General features: G+C 45.2%; 6 protein-coding genes across 6 annotated transcripts; 2 read left to right on the forward strand and 4 right to left on the reverse strand.

Moving 5' to 3' along the window:
- Window positions 1–8,427: 8,427 nt before the first annotated feature.
- On the reverse strand, window positions 8,428–8,733 carry N7532_007180 (uncharacterized protein; the record flags this gene model as incomplete). Its single annotated transcript, XM_056619673.1, has 1 exon — window positions 8,428–8,733. The coding sequence occupies one exon, from the start codon at window positions 8,731–8,733 to the stop codon at window positions 8,428–8,430; it is 306 nt and encodes a 101-aa protein (XP_056473039.1).
- Window positions 8,734–10,643: 1,910 nt separating this feature from the next.
- On the forward strand, window positions 10,644–10,967 carry N7532_007181 (uncharacterized protein; the record flags this gene model as incomplete). Its single annotated transcript, XM_056619674.1, has 1 exon — window positions 10,644–10,967. The coding sequence occupies one exon, from the start codon at window positions 10,644–10,646 to the stop codon at window positions 10,965–10,967; it is 324 nt and encodes a 107-aa protein (XP_056473040.1).
- Window positions 10,968–11,297: 330 nt separating this feature from the next.
- N7532_007182 (mariner-Tc1 transposon family protein) lies at window positions 11,298–12,860 on the forward strand (the record flags this gene model as incomplete). The annotated part of the gene is made up of 1 exon (XM_056619675.1): window positions 11,298–12,860. The coding sequence occupies one exon, from the start codon at window positions 11,298–11,300 to the stop codon at window positions 12,858–12,860; it is 1,563 nt and encodes a 520-aa protein (XP_056473041.1).
- An 87-nt stretch (window positions 12,861–12,947) lies between these two features.
- On the reverse strand, window positions 12,948–13,160 carry N7532_007183 (uncharacterized protein; the record flags this gene model as incomplete). Its single annotated transcript, XM_056619676.1, has 1 exon — window positions 12,948–13,160. One exon carries the CDS (start codon window positions 13,158–13,160, stop codon window positions 12,948–12,950), a length of 213 nt encoding a protein of 70 aa, XP_056473042.1.
- A 2,166-nt stretch (window positions 13,161–15,326) lies between these two features.
- On the reverse strand, window positions 15,327–16,100 carry N7532_007184 (uncharacterized protein; the record flags this gene model as incomplete). Its single annotated transcript, XM_056619677.1, has 2 exons — window positions 15,327–15,963; window positions 16,084–16,100. The coding sequence occupies 2 exons, from the start codon at window positions 16,098–16,100 to the stop codon at window positions 15,327–15,329; spliced, it is 654 nt and encodes a 217-aa protein (XP_056473043.1).
- A 527-nt stretch (window positions 16,101–16,627) lies between these two features.
- N7532_007185 (uncharacterized protein) lies at window positions 16,628–18,001 on the reverse strand (the record flags this gene model as incomplete). The annotated part of the gene is made up of 1 exon (XM_056619678.1): window positions 16,628–18,001. The coding sequence occupies one exon, from the start codon at window positions 17,999–18,001 to the stop codon at window positions 16,628–16,630; it is 1,374 nt and encodes a 457-aa protein (XP_056473044.1).
- Between the last annotated feature and the right edge of the window lie 829 nt (window positions 18,002–18,830).

Below are 18,830 nucleotides of genomic sequence, written 5' to 3' on the forward strand. Positions count from 1 at the left end.
CAACATAAGTTAAATAGATAAAATTGAGGCATAAAAGCTGAGCGGGACCTGCACAAAGCCAGAACCTGGTGAGGTGCTAGAGCTGAACGGGACCTGTCATTATTCATCATTTTCACAGGTCCTGTTGAACTTTTCACGGGTCCCGCTGAGCTGGAACCCAAATAGAGGAGTGATAAAAACACACCCCAGTTTACTATTTACATATTTACACACCCCTTTGGCTAAATCAGGTAAAGCGTTGTATGTGTAATACTCAGGATGAATACCCTGTTTTCCCCCCTCTACCTCGGCTCCAACATCTTATCTTCCAATATTCCCCCTCTTATAATATCCTCAGAATCCTACCATCCCCTACAACAACACTCGTCGCTATTAGGAAATAGATGCTGATTGATTTTTATAGCAGAAATCGACGAAACTCAACACGTCAGTTGATGAACGCCACCAATCGAGAATGAAGCAGGAGAATACAGAAGGCTATGCGAGAAGACGGAAGGGGGAAGACGGGGGACGATGGCGGTAAAACTGAGAGGGTACTGAAGAGAAACCAGTGGGATTTTGATTACTGCGGGCGTTTGGGTACGGTTTCCGTGCTGATTTTATATGACAAAACGCCGTTTTTTTTCGATTTGTCGTCTCCTACTCATGGGCTGGCATTTGGATTCCTCTTGCTTCCAAGGAGCAAGCGCCTCCATCGCCATTCCGCCACTAGTTAGGCTGCATTAGGATAAGAGAGTATTGATTGATTGATTGAGTTTGAGCCCCAAAGTTTATTTACGATGAACGCCGACAAACTTTCTTTCCAGCTAAGAATACTGCCCCCAACTTTGAGCCAATTTTGAACACTGGTTGGGCGCTCCCGCCATATATCATCTTTAAGGGCAAGGTTCTTATCGAATCCTGGTTTGATGAGCTTCCAGACCAGTGGCGATTAATGATTAGCCCAAATGGTTGGACAACAGACGAGATCGGACTCGAATGGCTTCAAAAAAGCTTTATACCAGCTATTCAAGGTCGGTTAACAGGCAAATACTGTCTCCTCGTCCTTGATGGGCATGGTAGCCACTTAATACCTCAATTTGACCAAATATGCGACCAAAACAACATCATACCAATATGCATGCCAGCACATTCATCGCATTTACTCCAGCCACTAGATGTTGCCTGTTTTGCCACCCTCAAACGTGGCTACGGCGATTTAGTTAAACGGCAAATCCACAACGGGATCAATCATATTGACAAGCTTGATTTCCTATCTACATATCCAATAGCACGGCAAAAGGCACTTATTACTGCATCAATCCAAAGCAGTTTTAATGCTACCGGATTAGTACCATATAATCCTGATCGCGTGCTATCTAAATTGACTATTCGTCTAAAAGCGCCCACCCCTCCTCCCAGCCGAGGGAGCACTTCTTCAATTGCAAAAACACCTCAAAATACCCGTCAGCTACAGCGACGGGCATTATTGATGAAAGGCCTCCTCAAAGTAGGGTCTCAAAGCCCTCCTTTAGCTGTGCAAACCACGTTAAACCAGCTAGTTAAATGTTCAGAGTTACATATGCACAGAACAGCGCTTTTGACCGAAGAAGTTCGAGGCCTACGTGCAACTGTGGCAAATTTAACCCAAAAGCGCACTCGATCTAAACGTCGGATATCTCATAATAGCAGTATAGCTGCTCATGAGACCTCTACATTGGTAGAGAGCCCTCAACATGCAATTCCGACCGAAGCAGCGGGCACAGCGGAGGTAACAAATCAGGCCAATACACAACCAAAAAGGGCACAAGCACGGTGCAGTGGGTGTCGAGAGACAGGCCATGATATCAGGACATGTCAAAAGCAGTAATTAATTCAATATCAATACGTTGTGATTGATATATATATGTATAGTAAGTGTACTGTTGATGTGTGGCCCACTCGTTTCGGTGGCCCACTCGTTTAGGAATCACGTTAACCTTTTGCTGTGGATTTATCAATTTTTTTGCTGTGGATGTATCAATTCCCTAGTTTTAGGGATAAATACCTTTTCTAGCCATCGTAGGCCAATTGCGTCTGTAGTCCAGACATTATCACTGATTTCGATTCGCCAACTATTCGGTAGGTCGTCGTACCAAGCTTCGTAGTGATAAGTTTTCGCTTTAAAGATAATCGTCGGCGGGAGCACGAAGCCTGTTGAATTCACACATTCGATCGATGTGACCCATTCGCGAGTCCCTGGCTGTAGAACTGACCTCCGACCGTAGTATTCAGCTCTTGTAACCACTTTAGCAGTAGCTATAAGGCCCATCGCGAAGCCAGTCTCATCAAAATTATAGATATCCTCCGGTTGAATACCATTCTCATCGATCGTGCGTCGTACAAGGTCGAACCAAGGTTGGATAACTCTTGGATCTTCGCATTTTGCTCTCTGATAGTCGTATCGACGAGAATAGCGATTGTGCTGAGGATGGCGCTTAATGTAGTTGGTAGGCCAATCGCGTCCAACAGTCTGACAACTGCGCTCTGCTAAGAGAATATTGGCCATATTCCTCACCATGCTAGCTTGGGGAGCTGATCCACGCGCATCCATAGAGGGAATCCACTCTAGGAGCGATTTCTCCTCATTTGCAGTCAATTTATGATTGTTGGCGCGAGTTTCGTCGCGAAAGGGTTGGCCATTGCATCGACGTTGAAGAGTTGCATGAGGTACTTGAAATCGGCAGATGGAATTTCTTTGTTCTGATGGGCTTGTATCGCGAGATGAATCCTACCCTCTTGCTCAACAGAATTTCTTGAATATTGACTGCGAATTGGAGGCATGGTAGGTTGTTGAAGTGAGGAAGTTGACGCGGTGGGGCACCATCGCCAGGACGCAGGTCAGGTCGACAGTAACAGGTGGGTCGGGCCAGACCTAACCGGAATATCTATTTTCCAGGTATAGAGCATAGATTAGTAATCTTTTCTGATTCGCTAGTTCAAATACAGACTCCTTGGCATTACCAACTCTTTCAATCTCCACACCTCCCACCAATCGCGAGCACTCCCAATCTCCCACGCCCATTTCCATCAAGAACAAATTATTAATCTATTATTTTCGAATCCCTGAATCAAAATGGTGCGTTTCCTGGAGTCCCACGCCCCGTACAAGCAGTACGTGGCGGATGCGAAGGCTGGCGTGCTAGAGCTACCTGTGTATGACAAGGTAAGTGGAAATACCTCTGGTCGACCGGGGTTTCTGGGTGTCCCGGGCATTAAAATATATCTTGGATGCGGCATCTGAACATCTAAAAAATCCTATAGTTCACCTTGTATATGACTGATATGCTTTTCTAGGATGACGATGGTAGCGTTATTGTTCTTCCTGGAGAGCTTTTTTGTCGATTCGAGGATTGTGATCACCAGGTATGCTCTATGTTCTTAACATATTTTGAATCTATTATTAACATATTATTAGAAGCAGTATTCCCACACTGGCAATCTCAAGACACACCTCACCGGTCACCAAGGCGTGACGGTCTCTGGTAAATACGCTAGCAAGGGCCGCCATGCTATCAAGGAAATGGACGAGGTCAAGGGTATTAACACATTCTCAATCCATTCCCGGTTTATTACTTATATGTTTTTAGCTTGGTACACTGCTCTTGTTGCTAGTATCCCTACGAAGCCTCGACTTCCCTTCACGAAGGGTAAAGGCAAGAATCGGAAGGCAAGTTATCTCTGATTTACTGAGAATGTATTGCTAATGTATTACAGATTTCAGTCAAAGCTGTGAGGGATTTCCTCACTACTAAGCACATACATAATGACTGCAACGCCTGCATCACTGCTAATCTCAGTAAGTGATTCTTGATACATCCTTGATACATTGTTAATATATTATAATAGAATGCGGTACTGCCCCATTCACCTGCGAGTATCTTTCTCGCTTTTGGGATGTGGACGCAGACTTTGAGCGTCTCGAGGAGGAAGCATAAATTTACAATTATTCTTAATTCCTTGACCAAAATTGTAAGAGTTAATACAAGTGGCCATATTTTAACCTACCTACGCTTTACCTGTCTATCTATCTCATCTAATTCTTGCTGCCGTTTACGATTAGCAAGCTGCTTTTTGAGTAATTGTGCCTTTAAGTCCTCCTCTCGGAGCTGATGTTCAAGCTTTTGGATAGCAAGACTATCATAATCTTGTCGTAGGTTATCAGAGGCAACCCGTTGTAGGTTTTGAGCTCTGTAATATATTAATAAAATATTCTGAAAGCAATAGATACTACTAACCTTGGTGTAGGTGTTCTTGTCCGACGAGGAGTGGTTATAGGGGATCTAGTACTAGATCTCCTTGGTACACTAGCTGAACGTCGAGAAATTGGTACACCAGAGGTTGTATACCGTACACTTAACTCATCAGGTATGGAGAACTCATCTATGCTAGATGAGTTCTCAAGCTGATTAAGTTCCTCTTCTAATAGCCTCTCGTGGCGCCTTTTTTGTTCTGTAGAAAATTTTTTTAATAATATATTCTCAATATCTTTAGTATTCTCTTACCCTTTGCTAGGTGACGATCGAATGCTGCGTGAATACCATTCATCCGATAGCTTTGTCGTATTCCTATTTCTTGGCGAATAGAATAAGCTTGAATGCGGTTCTTATCATGGGCAAACGAACTGGAAATATCTTATTAATATGCTAGTAATATAACAGGACAAAAGTAAGAATAAGAACTTACTTCAAAACCCCTCGTAGAAGTGAAAGCTGAACACCGGTACTATTGATCATATGGTGCGATTGCTCCACTGCATTTGTGTTCTTTCGAAGTCCTTCGAAAATCACATCAGGTATCTGACTCCAAGCTTTATTTAAAGCTGCCGCAACGTAAGGAAGTTTCTTATGGCGGGCCCATTGCTGAATGACAGCTGATGATTCATGATCTAATAATAAATTAATAAACTATTAAGAATCGGTTTAAGTATACTTACCAATTATCCAGTCTAAAGCTTGAATATACTCCTCTCGGTTAGGAATGTCGATCACTGCTCGCATCCTTTCCCTACATCCAGGAGTGACCTGTTGCCCATGAAGTGCTCTATCAATACCTCTGTAGAAGTGAGCTCTACAGAAGACAACAAATTGTTGGATAAGGTCATCAGGTGATACCTGGAGAGTACTCTTATCGGCAAGAAAATCTCTTAGACCTATAATAGATTAGTAATATATTAATAGTATATGGTTTATTTCTCACCTCCATATTGCTTTGTATCCATATCCAGAACAAAAGCATGTAGCCCTGTATAATGGATTGGATAAAAGTAGAACTGACGGCTAAGCACACGCTCCATACACTCAAAAAGTCGAGTAAACAGGAGATAGTAGGTTGAACGTGTCTCGGAAACAACAATCACACGTGCAAGCGTAAAAACTATAATATATTAATAATATATCCCACTTTTATCACAGCAATATTTACCTCTGTCTTGTTCCAGTATAAACCTTGAAAACGTCACCTCTCGCATTGGTTTTTGCTTAAACCTCTTAAAAGACATATCAATCTCTATCGAGTCAGAGTTGAGGAAGAGGCCCGCCATCTCAGGAGTAAAGCAAATAATCATGAGATCAGGATCTACATAGATTTGCTGTACATAGTCCTAAAAGAAACATTAATAAATTCCTAATGTATTATAAACGTACTATTACCTTTAGTGGAGGATTCTTTTCCATTTCAAAGATCAACCCATTAGTGTCCTGCCCATGCGGGAACTGTAGGAGTCTCTCCTTTCGAATAAGCGCACCAACTCGGTCCAGATTCCCAAAGCTTTTATGGATATCAAGAAGCGAGGAGCTATTGTTATATCGTTTGCATAAATCTTGAAGCTCAGGGCTAAGAAGAAAACGTCCTAATTTCATCAATTACTAATAACTTCTTAATAGATTAGAAAAAAATGGACTGAGAAGAAACGTACCTGTTGTCAGACCAGGGTCATTTCGGAGACGAATTATACGTATGATTCCGTCTAGAATTGCTGGCGGAGGCTTTGATGGAGGCGGCGGAGGATGCGTATGAATACCAGTCGAAGTGAATACCCAAAAAGGACAGGAAGAAAGGTCTACTGGAATAAACCAATGGAATTCAACCGAGCATTTCTGGTGCCTGATTTTACCAAGCCCGCGAGTATGATCAAATTCTATAATAATATATTAATAAAACATTTATATTGTATTCAGAATGTCTTCAGACCTACCACAATAGTCCCCACGGTGTCGATTTGTATCGATATAACCACAGGTTTGAATTTCCCCCTGGATCTCTCTATCAAGGATTTGCCTAAGCAATTCCCGGTCGATACCAGAGTCAGGTCGCACGCATGATGCAAAATGAGATCTTGGATTTTCGTATGAGTTAGAGCAGTAGATATAAAAGTCAGATCCACCAATAACACTCTAAAGTATAGATAATTAGTTGAAAATATATTAAGAATAGACTAAGAGTATATTACTTACATCCTGAACCCATCCACCGCGTGGAGAACAAGTATCCTTCCAAGATACGCATGAAGTGCGATTGATCTTAAACTGACGCATTGTAGATTGGTACAATCTATACGTTGCTGGCTGTAAAGGGTTTTGGGTATCACTGAATGCGATATGTTGGCGAAGCTCTTTGATCCGCTGCCAAATGTCCTCAGTAACATGCGAATGCACCATTTGCTTGAGCTCCGGATTTGTAAATTCGCACATCTTGACCCCTGTGCATTTGTAGAAGCTGTGTAAAAAAGCGACCCTTTCTCCAAAGATAGAATCATGCTGGTTGCGCTTGTTTCGATAGGCTTGCTTTGATGAGTATTGTATCTAATACATTGTTAATACATTATTGACATATCAGGAGATTAATATACCCCTTCAATAGACTGCTCGACTGCGAACAAAGACCGATCAGGCACATTAATCACATATGTAAAGCCATCTGGATCTGTCCGGGGATATTCAGGTAGCGCTGAAGTATATTCAATAAAGCGGGTTCGAATTGGCGAGCGCTTGTCGTGTAAGATAGTCCGCTGGAATTCCTTCAAATAGTAAAACATTATTAATGCATCGTTAATATATTAAACATATTTCAAGCATACCGGGGGTTCATCCAGAGCATTTGCAGGCTCAGGAGCGCCTTGGACAATAGCAGAAAATGCGCTTTCCTCACTGTTGAGCTGCTGCTGAAGCTCCTGCTGAAGCTGCTGCTCCAGAAATGCACTGATCTCTCCGTCGTTCTCGTGGAAGACTGCCATACTAGGTGTGGGTGTAGAAACCACAAGAATATGAGATAGACAACGAACTACCCCGCCGACCCATGGTACTGTGCGAGTGAATAATACATCAGTAATTTATTAAAGTATTCGCTAGAAATAAATTACAGAAGCCAAGAACTTAGGTCTGGCCTGGACTTATCGGGCTTATCAGGTCTGGCCTGACCCACCCGCAGGTGTTCAGGTCACATATGCACTCCACGATCGCAATTTCTGACTCACTCGCTTGGGTGACTCACTCGCTTAGGGATTACGTTAGTTGGACGACCTGGATGGACGTTATGATCCAGATTCCAGAACAGCCCATAAGTCAGACTTCAGAGACTGCAGTTCATGAGAATTCTCCAAACTGAACTGAACTGACTGAACATGACTGAAATTAAGGCTCAGTTAACTAAACTGTGTTGTTTACGACACCCCTGCTGCAATAAAGTGAGACTGAAGCCGTTAAATGCTTGAATTTATGCTCATTATCCGACAAGTTTTCACGAGGGCTGCGCACCGTCGACGGCATGAGTTGACTCATACTATTCATACATGAAGGACTCTGTCACAAGGCAATTTCCTAATGGCTGTAGGTCAACTCTGGAATAGTGCACGAGTGACGTCAACAGTGCTGTTGGGATTGGAGTCAACTTTGCTGATCATATTCTAATCGGTAATTCAAAAAGAAATTTGAGGTCCTCTTGAATTTCCATGCGCTCACAATTGCCCTCATATCTCCATCTTATGATGGCCACTCTATGCCGTACGCACGTCACTTTACTCGCCCGCCTAATAAGTATCGTGAAATATATTGCATTGCAATGTAAATGTTCAGAAGTGTAACGTGCACGCGATGGGCCATTCCATTGGGTGTAAATAAAAATGTAATTAATGGCTGGGAAATTAGAAAAATTATGTAAACGACTGTGCTTTCCACTTCTTTCCAATCTCAATCCAAAAACTTCTGTAGTAGTTTGGTGTGGCTGATCGATGTTGCTCTGACAAGAGCATGTGATGAGGTGAAATCAAACCAGATGTCAACCTTCCTTGGCATGTCATATATCAAATTATCCCTTTTCTTATCCGGATCGATTCGGTAGCAGTTTATTTTCCGGTGCCACACGAAGGACGTAAACGATGGATTGGTGCCACACTAGCTAAAGTGTCGGGAGTCACCAGCTTCGGCGACGGCGCTGCACACAGTAGATGATCAGGAGCACCCAGGCAACAAACTTGGAGATACTACCGAGGACGAACATGGCAACCCCGCCGTAGTACTCGCTGTTATTGCCATCGAAGCAGGTGTAGTCGTAGGTGTAGTCGTCATAGTTGGATTTAGTTTTGCAAGTCGAGTAACCTGCCGAAAGATAGGAGCCGACCAGGGCGCCACCGATGATGAAAAAGACAATAGCAGCGATAAAGAAACCGATGCACCACCACTTTGATATCTTGTTGCGTGGGGGCCCGTCTTGCTGCATGTTGGGCGCTTGGTTCAATGAAAGTAGGAAAGGAAAGCGATGGAAAGGAACGGAAAGGAAAGACTGCTTTGAGAATTGGCCTCTCCAGAAAGTGAGGGGAAGCCCAAGTCCTCTTAAATGTTCGAAATTTTCGTACACGAAAAAGAAAAAACAAAAGATGATGTGACAAGTTCAACACATTGATCGACAACACCAGTTCACCAAAACACAAACTTAGTGCTGGGTCCAACATTTTAATTTCCACTCATATGGAGTCAATAACAAACACAATTTTCCTCTCAAAACAAGTGGTCCATCTGCATGAAAGTGTTCGTGAGCAAGTCCTCGTTCACCAGGGGCAACTTGAAGAACTTCGCTAATTCTCTCTTCCAAACCGCAAAATACTTCTGATAGTAAAAGAAGAACACAAGATAGTATTAGATGTTAGGCGCCTCTGCCTTCCCGTCATTACACAACCTACAACCAAGACAAAGGGGGAACCAATATGGAAGGTGGGATGGATATTCAACAACAAGGCTCATCCAACCAAGGCACGAGGCTGAATCCATCATAAGGTTTTGAACAATGTAACGAGCAAATTTCAACCTGTATAAAAGTATAAAGGTCTATACCACCTGCAGCAGCCGTAAATAAGGTTTTGAACCTTTTCCAACCAAGGAAAAAGCTTGTTTACGAAATTTCTGGATATCTTATGTCAGGAAAATGGTGATCGGCACCGGATTGACTTGAACAGTACCTCTGTCGAGGATAGTGGGGTAGCACCCGAAATAGTTTAGTTCCGTTTGTGTCGTGATATCTTCATTTGTACTAGGGGATTCTCGACACTCCGAGATCGGGAGGTTCAACCCCTCACCCTCCTCATGTAAGCAAGGACACCCGAACGTGTCCTCGCAGCGTCCGCTCTTTTCTTCTTTTCTTCAATCAATTCATCCTATCTTTTTGGATTGGTTCCCCTCGGTAGATTAGCCCCATTCTTGCATACAATGCCATACTGTATCAGCTAGCTGCGACAATTACAAAGTCATGCCAAGCAAGTTTTGGCATCTCACAGAAACTATAAAAGCCCAATCCCTCGAATAAAAAACTTCTTCCTTTCTTCATCCCTCGCATGACATACATACTTTTACTCAACTCCACCATACCAATCAGCCTTTCCCTCAAGAGAAAAGCTTTCTCTAATATGTTGCCAAAACGCCTTGCAGCCGTGGCGGTGTTTCTACTTGGACATTCAGCAACCACAAAGGCTGATACCCCAGCCTCACCTGGTTGCAGTGGTCCAACCACCCATACTCGTGGAAAGGAATGCTTCATCGATACATTTTATTGCGTCAAAGGCCATGATACGTATTGGACTGCCCCGGCTCTGTTCACGGGAGTTGAGATTGGCCCAGACCCGTCAGGAGGTAGTATTTCGGCGGGGTACTCTTATACCAAAACTACAAGTGTCACTTGGCCCAATGCTGCAGGTACCTTCGATTTGTAAGTTTGCTTTCTAAGCTTTAGCATAACCCACTACATTTCGGCTGATAAGACGTCTAGCGGAGAAGTTTCGTCAATTTTCGCGGCCGGAGGCCTAAACTTGGGAGCAAACTATGCTGTTTCAACGGGCGAAACCACTGCCGTTTCTGGTGTACAGGCATGTCCACCAAACATGAAATGTGGCCTTACAGCATCTGCAAAATTACTCCGAGTCACCGGAGAATACCACACCCAGTACCTTGGGTCTTGTCCCGGTGAAAGAGATACAACAGTTTCGTTCACTGCTGTACGTAGCAGTTCCCTCAAGACACAGTAATATTTCGCTAACAAGTCATCAGATCTACCCCGTGGAAGTCGCTGGTGGGTCAAAAGGCAAGAGTAATCTAGTCGCCGATTTCAGCGCTTGCTCAATTGGGAAGGATGTCAAGGGAATGGAAAGATGCCCAGGCACTGATCCTTCGGATACCACAGCCACCAAGCCCCGACCTCCAAACACACATGATTCTGGCGGCTTTGTTCCATTTCCTGGGGCTGCTTGGTTCAAGACAAAGCCAAACAGCCCAATTATCGATGCCATGGGCAAGCGGCTGGTAGAGGAAGGATGTAAGGCGTATAAGGTTGGACCTGGTCCCCAGTGGACGGGGGCTGATCAGGACTCGTACAAGTTGTGGCAGCAGAAGCTTCGGTTTAAAGGTGCCAACGCAGATGGGTGGCCAGGACAGGTTTCTTGGGATAAACTCAAGGTTCCAAATTAGCTGCCTTGACCCTGAACAACCTGCGTTGCCACTTGGCATGGTTCACGCCTCCACTGCAAATTTTTCTATCAATGATCAATAACATCTGAAGATAGTAGCGGCTGTTGTGAGCAGAGGCTCGATCAAGTACAGTAAAACCGGGTTATAATGAACCCAGCTAAGACGAATCCCTTGTTATAAAGAATTTGCCACGCATTCCTTTCTAACATTCCATACAAATAACGAATTATCCCCCTTACAACGAAATTCGTATAAATAGATAGGATTCCTGTTTTTCCCATACAAAAATCTTCAACAAATCGTAATACCCAGGTACCACGTGATCACAAAATGCCTCGCCGTACAGCTATCCCCATCTCGCAAAAGATTGCTCTACGCGCTCAACGACAACTCCAGCCAAAAGCTTCGAATATAGAGCTGGCTCGCTGGTTCAAAAAGACTTTTCAGCACCCAATTGCTCTATCTTCAGTTTCTGAAATCCTTTCCTCACGATACAAATGCCTTGATAATCATCTATCTCTACACCAAACCAACTCCAAGCGTATCCGAATCGAATTCTGGCCCGACCTAGAAAAGGCCTTATTTCAGTGGGTACAACAAGCAGAAGGACCGATCATTATCAGCCAGGAGGTTATACGCGAGAAAGCGCGTTTCTTTTGGGCTAAAATTCCCAGCTATCAAGGGAAGGATATGCCTTCTTTTAGTAATGGTTGGCTTGCTGGGTTCCAATCTCGACGATCAATCAGAGCCTATAAACAGCATGGAGAGGAAGGCAGTGTCCCTGAGACTGCTTCTCAAGCAATGAGACCTATCCAACAGCTACTATCGACGTTTCAGCCAAATGATATCTACAACTGCGACGAGACGTCACTATTTTGGAAGCAGGTCCCAGATCGAAGCCTTTCAACACGCAGTATACCGGGGAAGAAGAAGGAAAAAGCAAGAATTTCAGTTTTATTTTGCTGCAATGCAGATGGTTCTGAACGCCTGCCACCATGCTTTATTGGTACAGCTAAAAAGCCTCGTGCTTTTACAGCTGCGGGAATCAATATTGAAAACTTTAATTGCCAATGGTATTCCAACCGCAAAGCCTGGATGTCAGGCCAGATTTTTGAGGGATGGCTCCGATGGTTTGATAATACTATGAGTGGACGAAAAGTGGTTCTTTTACTAGATCATTTTTCTGCTCATAAAGCTGCTTTCGAACAAATCGATGAAGGCCCTTCTCCTTTGAAAAATACCTTGGTTATTTGGCTTCCGCCTAATTCGACAAGCCGTTTTCAACCTCTTGATCAGGGAATTATTCGAACTTGGAAGGCTTACTGGAAACGACGATGGGTGCGTTTTATCCTTGAAGAGTACGAAGAAGGACGAGACCCTTCAAGATCAATGCATGTCCTACATGCAGTTCGATGGGGTATTGAAGCTTGGGAATTTGATCTTTCATCCAAAACAATCCAGCGATGCTTTAATAAAGCTCTTCGCTCTGAGCAAATACAGCTCTCTGAGATCAATCCGATTATCTCTGATATTACTAGGGATTTTCAAGAGCTTCAGCATTCATCAAGGATCAGAGATCCTATGGATATTGACGACTTCATTAATCCGAACGATGAGGTTGTACAAGATAATATCCATGAGATAGATGATCTAATTCTTTCCCAATTTCAACCTGAAATTGAGCAAGAAGAGGATGAAATCATTCAAGAACTACCCTCTATCTCAATCAAGGAAGCTATTGATGCATTGGAAAGGCTTCGGTTGTACGAGGAGCAGCAACCTCAGGGTAGTTCTTCATTTTTGCGAGAGCTTTATAAACATGAAAGAGTGGTGAAAGGGAGAAAATTGGCAAACCAGGAGCAGAGGGATATTAGAAGTTATTTTAATGTCTGAATTTGATTATTGTGGTTATATATAATGGTTCTCGATATAGCGAATACTTAGATATAACGAATGAATTTAGCTGTCTGAATTGATTCGTTATAACCCGGTTTTACTGTACTGGCGGACAGCCCGGATATATCCTGTGACGTATCGGTCCTCGGTGCCATTGTTCTCAATGTGGTTCAGCACCTGGCGGGCCCCTTCTGCGATGTCGTCCATCGATTTGGGTGGGTCACGGGGTACCATGGTTTTCGGTGGTCCTCTCCTGTCAGGGGGCAATTTCTGTACATTCGCACCAGTCGCAACCATCGCTACCATCGCGCCTACAAAATAGGTATCAAACGATAGCGCATGAAGTTACGACAATGATGAACTAATTCTCAAGGCCCTGAGACCTCTGATTGGCGAGATATTTCAAGAAAACGTTTTTGCCAAGAAAGAGTTGTTTTCAGCTCCACGAAACAAGCTCGTAAACAAGCTTTCCGGATTAAACCAGAACAAAAGATCAAGTCGCGGGAAACCTGGGAACAATATTCCAGTTTTCCACCACATCCTTCAGAGATAAACAAGGGTTGCTGCTCAACGGCGAAGATTGATACAGGTTCGGATTCGGAAGCTCACGCCAGCCACATTTACATAGGACCTATCACGGTTGGAAAAAGGTCACAATTCCGTCACCACAGGATTACGTTACCCTTTCCAAGACCAGTCGTTGCGTTACACTCTCGTACTTCTCTCTTCCACCAAAGGGGAATTTTTCGAACGAATTATTTTCAAGCATGCGCTCGGTGAAACCTTTGTGTCAAGTCCCTGGCAGCATTTCATGACTGAGCTTTCTCTTCAACGCCAGCGCAACACAAAATTTTGGTTAATCTCATATACTCTGCAACTTCCGTGCCGTAAAGCTTCTTTAGAACAGCAAAACAGCCAACATCCAAAGGCTGTAAAAGATGGGAGGCATGCGAAGGCATACAAATCGGAATGATGTTGTTTTCTTTGCAGATCTGGTCGAATCTGGCTGTAAGATGGCTGTCGTGGCCATCAAGGACTAGAAGTCTGAACTTCCCCTTTGTCTGACTTGTTGTATGTGGAATAAAGTGTTTCTGGAGCCAATCTAATCCAATATCATTGCTAGTCCAGCCTCTAGGACTAACATTAAGAGCCCACTGCTTTGGAAGGTGATCGAACCATCTAGCCATGAAGTTCTTGCCTTTGAAAATGATGTATGGTGGAAGGGCCCTCCCAGATGCGCAGATAGTTTCGATAACTGTGACCCATTCACGATTCCCAGGCTGCAAAACACCTCTCCGACCATGGAAAAATGCTTGCGTGATAACCTTCGAAGTCGCATTTATCCCCATGGAAAAGCCACATTCGTCAAAGTTGTAGATATCGTCCGAAATAATGCCATTTTCTCGGATTGTTTTCTCAACCAGCTTAAACCACTCAATTATTATGGCTGGGTCCTCATTCTCGGCCCTCTTGTAGTCATATTTGCGTGAGAAACGAGTTTTCAGGCCTGGATGCCTTTTAATAAACTCAGTTGGCCAATTTTTACCCACAGTTGGTGGGTTTGAAGAGGAGCTAGAACCGCGAGATTGCAGCAGTAAACTAGCCATATCTCTTAACATAGAGATTGTGAGAGCTGCACCTCTCTGATCCATAGATATTAACCAATCCTGGATAGAGTCCTCTTCAAGCTGAGTAAATTTATACAGAACTGAGCGAGTACCGGACTGATTTTTTCGCCCTTGGATCCTAGCACCGAGAGTTGTACGTGGGACATCAAAAGACCGAGCAGCAGCAGCGACCGAGGTAAATCTGCCATTCTGAATAGCTACGACCTTCCTGTTGAATTGATTTTTGAGCTTTTTCTGAGCGTTTTGGAGGCATGGTGTTTGTTTGAAAACAGAGGGTTACTACGGAGACGAAAATTGCGAGGCGGTGACCGCGTGTTGAACAAAAAGGGGGGCGCCCCGTGTCGTGGACACGGTCAAACAGAGGTATGAGGTGCAGGACTATTCAGGTGCTCCAACACCGCGTAGCCGGGATGACCGGCTAGCCGGGAATTACGTTAACAATTCCCCTCGCGGCAGGGAATTGTTACGGACACAACAGCTTTTTACTAACGTAGTTCCCAAGCGAGTGACGCACCCAAGCGAGTGACGCACTACGGCAGCCGATAGTGAGGTAGGGGCCAAAAGTCGAATTTGGCAGGCAGAAAACGGGCGGTAGGATTAATATAGTAATCTCGACACCTAAGGTACGTAATTTTCTGCCAGAATCTATGGATAGGGAATTTTGACATTGCCAATTAGGTTTCGTAGAGAAGGTGACGTTGGTTTTATGGATCATATGACCATATAAAAAAAGCTCTCCAAGTGCCCATAATCTGTTTACGTGCCAGAATTTGACCAATTTCGATGATTTTAGGTGCTCAAAATGGCCTAGATATGCATTTGAAAGCTACTTTAACTAACCAGACTCTGTTGTTCCACCACGAGGGGCCATACTGCGCGTACGCCGCGGTGAGGTGGCCCCTGATAGTGCCGAGAGTGCTGCCACTGGAGTACACCTAGCTCTATCTTTCCTGACACCACCACGTCGCCGCGGGCGCCCACGTTGCCGGGCACCTGAAGCCTCTCTTCGCTGCGTTATGTCCTCCTGCGGTATCTCCTTCGATGTCTCCTGCTGGTGTGCTTTCTCTAGCTGAACAATTTTCTCACTAGCAATTCTAAGTCTCTCAGCGAGGATCTCCTCCTGTGACGCGGTACGCGACTGGAAGCTTAGCCCTGGGGTCTCTGGATTGCTCCAGTTACTGACCAAGCTTGCCTCACGGAGAGGCTCTGACTCGGACTCAGGCTTGATGACCACGTCCTTATCTATCTCTTCTTCACGTATGATGATAAGGTAGATCTGGCGTGCTTGGCTACCGAAAGTAAACTGCGAAGCGAGCTCTGCCGCGCACCGTGCATGGTTTTCAGTAGCGGATAACCACTGTGGTTCCTTCTTTGGTTTTTGGCCCTTTAGCCCAGTCGCGAGCTGGTATCGGTCGATGTGTGGTATCGGATTATAGGCTCCAAGCTCCGGACTAAGCGCAGGAAGAAGGTCTCTTGTAATAAAGTCTTGGAAGTTAAAGACACGGTGGGGAGAGATCCACTGGGAGACGTCAGCTACAGTGTAGCGTCTATTAGCAAGCGCGCCTTGAAAGAATCAAGTAATAGAGTCATACTTACTGAGTTCGTCCATCGTCCAAGTTTTTCGATCTGATGATGGCTTTCGCCAGAGACAGAAGTGGATAATTGTCGGAATTCTCTGCTGCTGTGGTGCTAGCATCTGCGCTGGTCTGCTCTTCTGCATATGGAGCTTGCGATGCCTCCCTGCTACCCTACCCGTTATTCGCTGGCTGACTAGGCTGTATGGCTCAGGAAGGAGGTGTTCGTTTGGTATGAGCTGACCAGGTCGTCTCGGTGGTGCTCCTGAGTAGACGGAAGACGAGGAGGATGGTGAGTCATCGTATGTGTCTGTTAAATCAACGAGATCGGGTGTGTCGCTTGGGTAATAGTGAGAGGCCATGCTTTGTAGATGTAGTAGCCTAGGAGATGCAGAGGGCGCAGAGTAGGTGCAGAAAGCCTAGGACGCCCTCTACACCCTGTCTCCCACTAAAGTTGAAAAAACTAATGATTGATAGTCATTAAGGTCCTACCAAATATAGGTATTGATCTCCATTGATCCCCATTAATCTCCACCACGGTGCGGGCCCGCAGCCCGCACCCTTAATCCTGCGCCCAGTTAGGGGGCATAGTTGGCTTCTCGCATAGTGAGAGGACGGGAAAGAGGCCCCCTTCGGTATGATCGACAGCGAGCTCCCGTAACCGAAGGTAGGTATTGACATATGGGTGGGTGCCATGGTCTCTCGCTGGTGGTTTTTCAGGGTCAAAGCCCATGCCCAGTAGCTGAGTACGGCACCAGTGTATAGTCTCTGTAGGTAGATATACGTCAGTATCCCAACTCCCCACGTCAGTCTTGATAGCATCAAGCTTTGTAGGGTCAATATGATGCCTATAATCCTTAATATCCTCCTCGTCACGCCCTGGGTAATAGTAGTTCAACCATGGCTTGCCTGGAACGCTATAGGGGCGACCCTTCTGCTTCCTGATCCGATGGGAGTTCCATGTGAGCACGAACTCCGCACATGTATCCTTAATTGAAGGCATGTAAACAGCAAGAAGTGCAACTTTGTCGATCTTAGACGCCTCGTAGTAGCCTCGCTCTTGAAGCCAACTAAAAAGCTCACGCCATACGAAGTTCGTAGAGCTTGTAAGCTGTCCCCACCAGGACTCGATGCGCTGGTTTTGGGTGCTGCGACCGTACCAAAAGCAGTCGGTAAACTGTAGTTCTGGGTGGCCATCAACAGCTTCAGCGCCAGCTTTTCTTAATGCATAGTGGGCGTCTGCGATCAGCATGGTCTCTGTACCATAGTCAGAGCGGATCGCGCGCGGTTGGAAACCAGTGGTCGATATTGTATTCAGATACTGGTGGAGGACACTGAATCCGGTCCGCGTGCTGATGCCCACGTAAAACCAGGTAACATAGCGCGAATACCCATCAACCGCAGCATATATCTCGATCCCGAAGAGCTCTAACTTCATATAGCCATCAATATGCCATACAAAATTCGGCCCAGGGCATCGGTATGCACCGCGAGACCGCTGTAGACCGGTCGAGCGACGTAGGAGGGCGTCAGGCCGTAGAGAGCACCATACATCGAAGATTCGGTCTCGGGCGAAGACATGACCATGACGGCGTAGATGGGCCCAGAGGTGACCTTTTCCATATCCTTCAACAAGGCCAATGGCCTGTTGGTCCACTAATATCTCGAGTATCTCGTCCTCCTGCTGCTCCTGATCATCCTGGTCGTCAATGCGAAGACGTATACCAAGTAGGCTACGAATTCGCCTGAGTGTGTCGGTAGAGATAGGTGTTTCATCGAGCGAAAGTACCTGAAGAATCTCTTTCGAAGAGAGATTACCCTCACAGATAAGGGTCTCAACACGCATTTGTAAGGCTCTGTTATTGGTGATACCATTTGGTGCTCGCTGTTGGATGCCCCAGGCCCGCGTGCGACGTTTGAATGTCCTCGGTGACATTTTGAGACCGTAGTATTCGTGTAAAATGTCTAAAATATTGCTTATAGGTATCTTCTGTGCCAGAAGCATGGTAATTTGGTCTTTGTATGGCTCCACGTCGAGCCGTGGGCGACCAAATGGCATATCAGGTCTCTATAGGTGGTCAGCGTAGTCAAAAAAAAAGAGTATTCAGGTCATTTGGGGCATACAAAATGGAGCAAAATTGGTCAAAAATTAGTAAAGAAACCAGAATTCAGTCCCATGGAGATTTATTTTGATGTATTTTGAAATCCAGGTTTGGATCCAAGCCGAATAGACTTAGTATGACTAAAAACCCCCTACCATATGACCCACAAACCAGCGGTATCTCTCTTCCGAAACCTGGTTGGTGGATGCTGGCTTGAGCGGTCAGGCCGGCGGGGTCTAGGGCGGTGAGCCGAATGATTGGTCCTCGACTTTTGACCCCTACCTCACTGTCGGCTGCCGTAGACGCACCCCACCAAAAATGGCGTCCTGACGCGTACCCACTATTTTCAACCACCCACCATGCCACCAAAACACGCTCAATCAAGCCAGGGTTCGGTTAATCGTGAGGGCAGGATCTTATTAGCCATTCAGGCTCTTCAACAAGGACAATTTCCTAGTCTTCGCGCTGCAGCCAAGACATACGGCGTATCTGAGGCTACAATCCGCCGCCGACGTGCGGGCCAGTCTTCTCGCGCGAATACACGCGCTAATAGTCATAAATTGACTGGATTTGAAGAAGAATCGCTTGTAAAGTGGATACTCTCAATGGATTCACGCGGTGCAGCGCCTAGGCCCTCAACTGTGAGAGAAATAGCGAATATTC

This window comes from Penicillium argentinense (assembly GCF_028826775.1).
Source record: "Penicillium argentinense strain IBT 30761 chromosome Unknown utg000006l_segment0_segment0, whole genome shotgun sequence".
Taxonomy (NCBI): Eukaryota; Fungi; Ascomycota; class Eurotiomycetes; order Eurotiales; family Aspergillaceae; genus Penicillium; species Penicillium argentinense.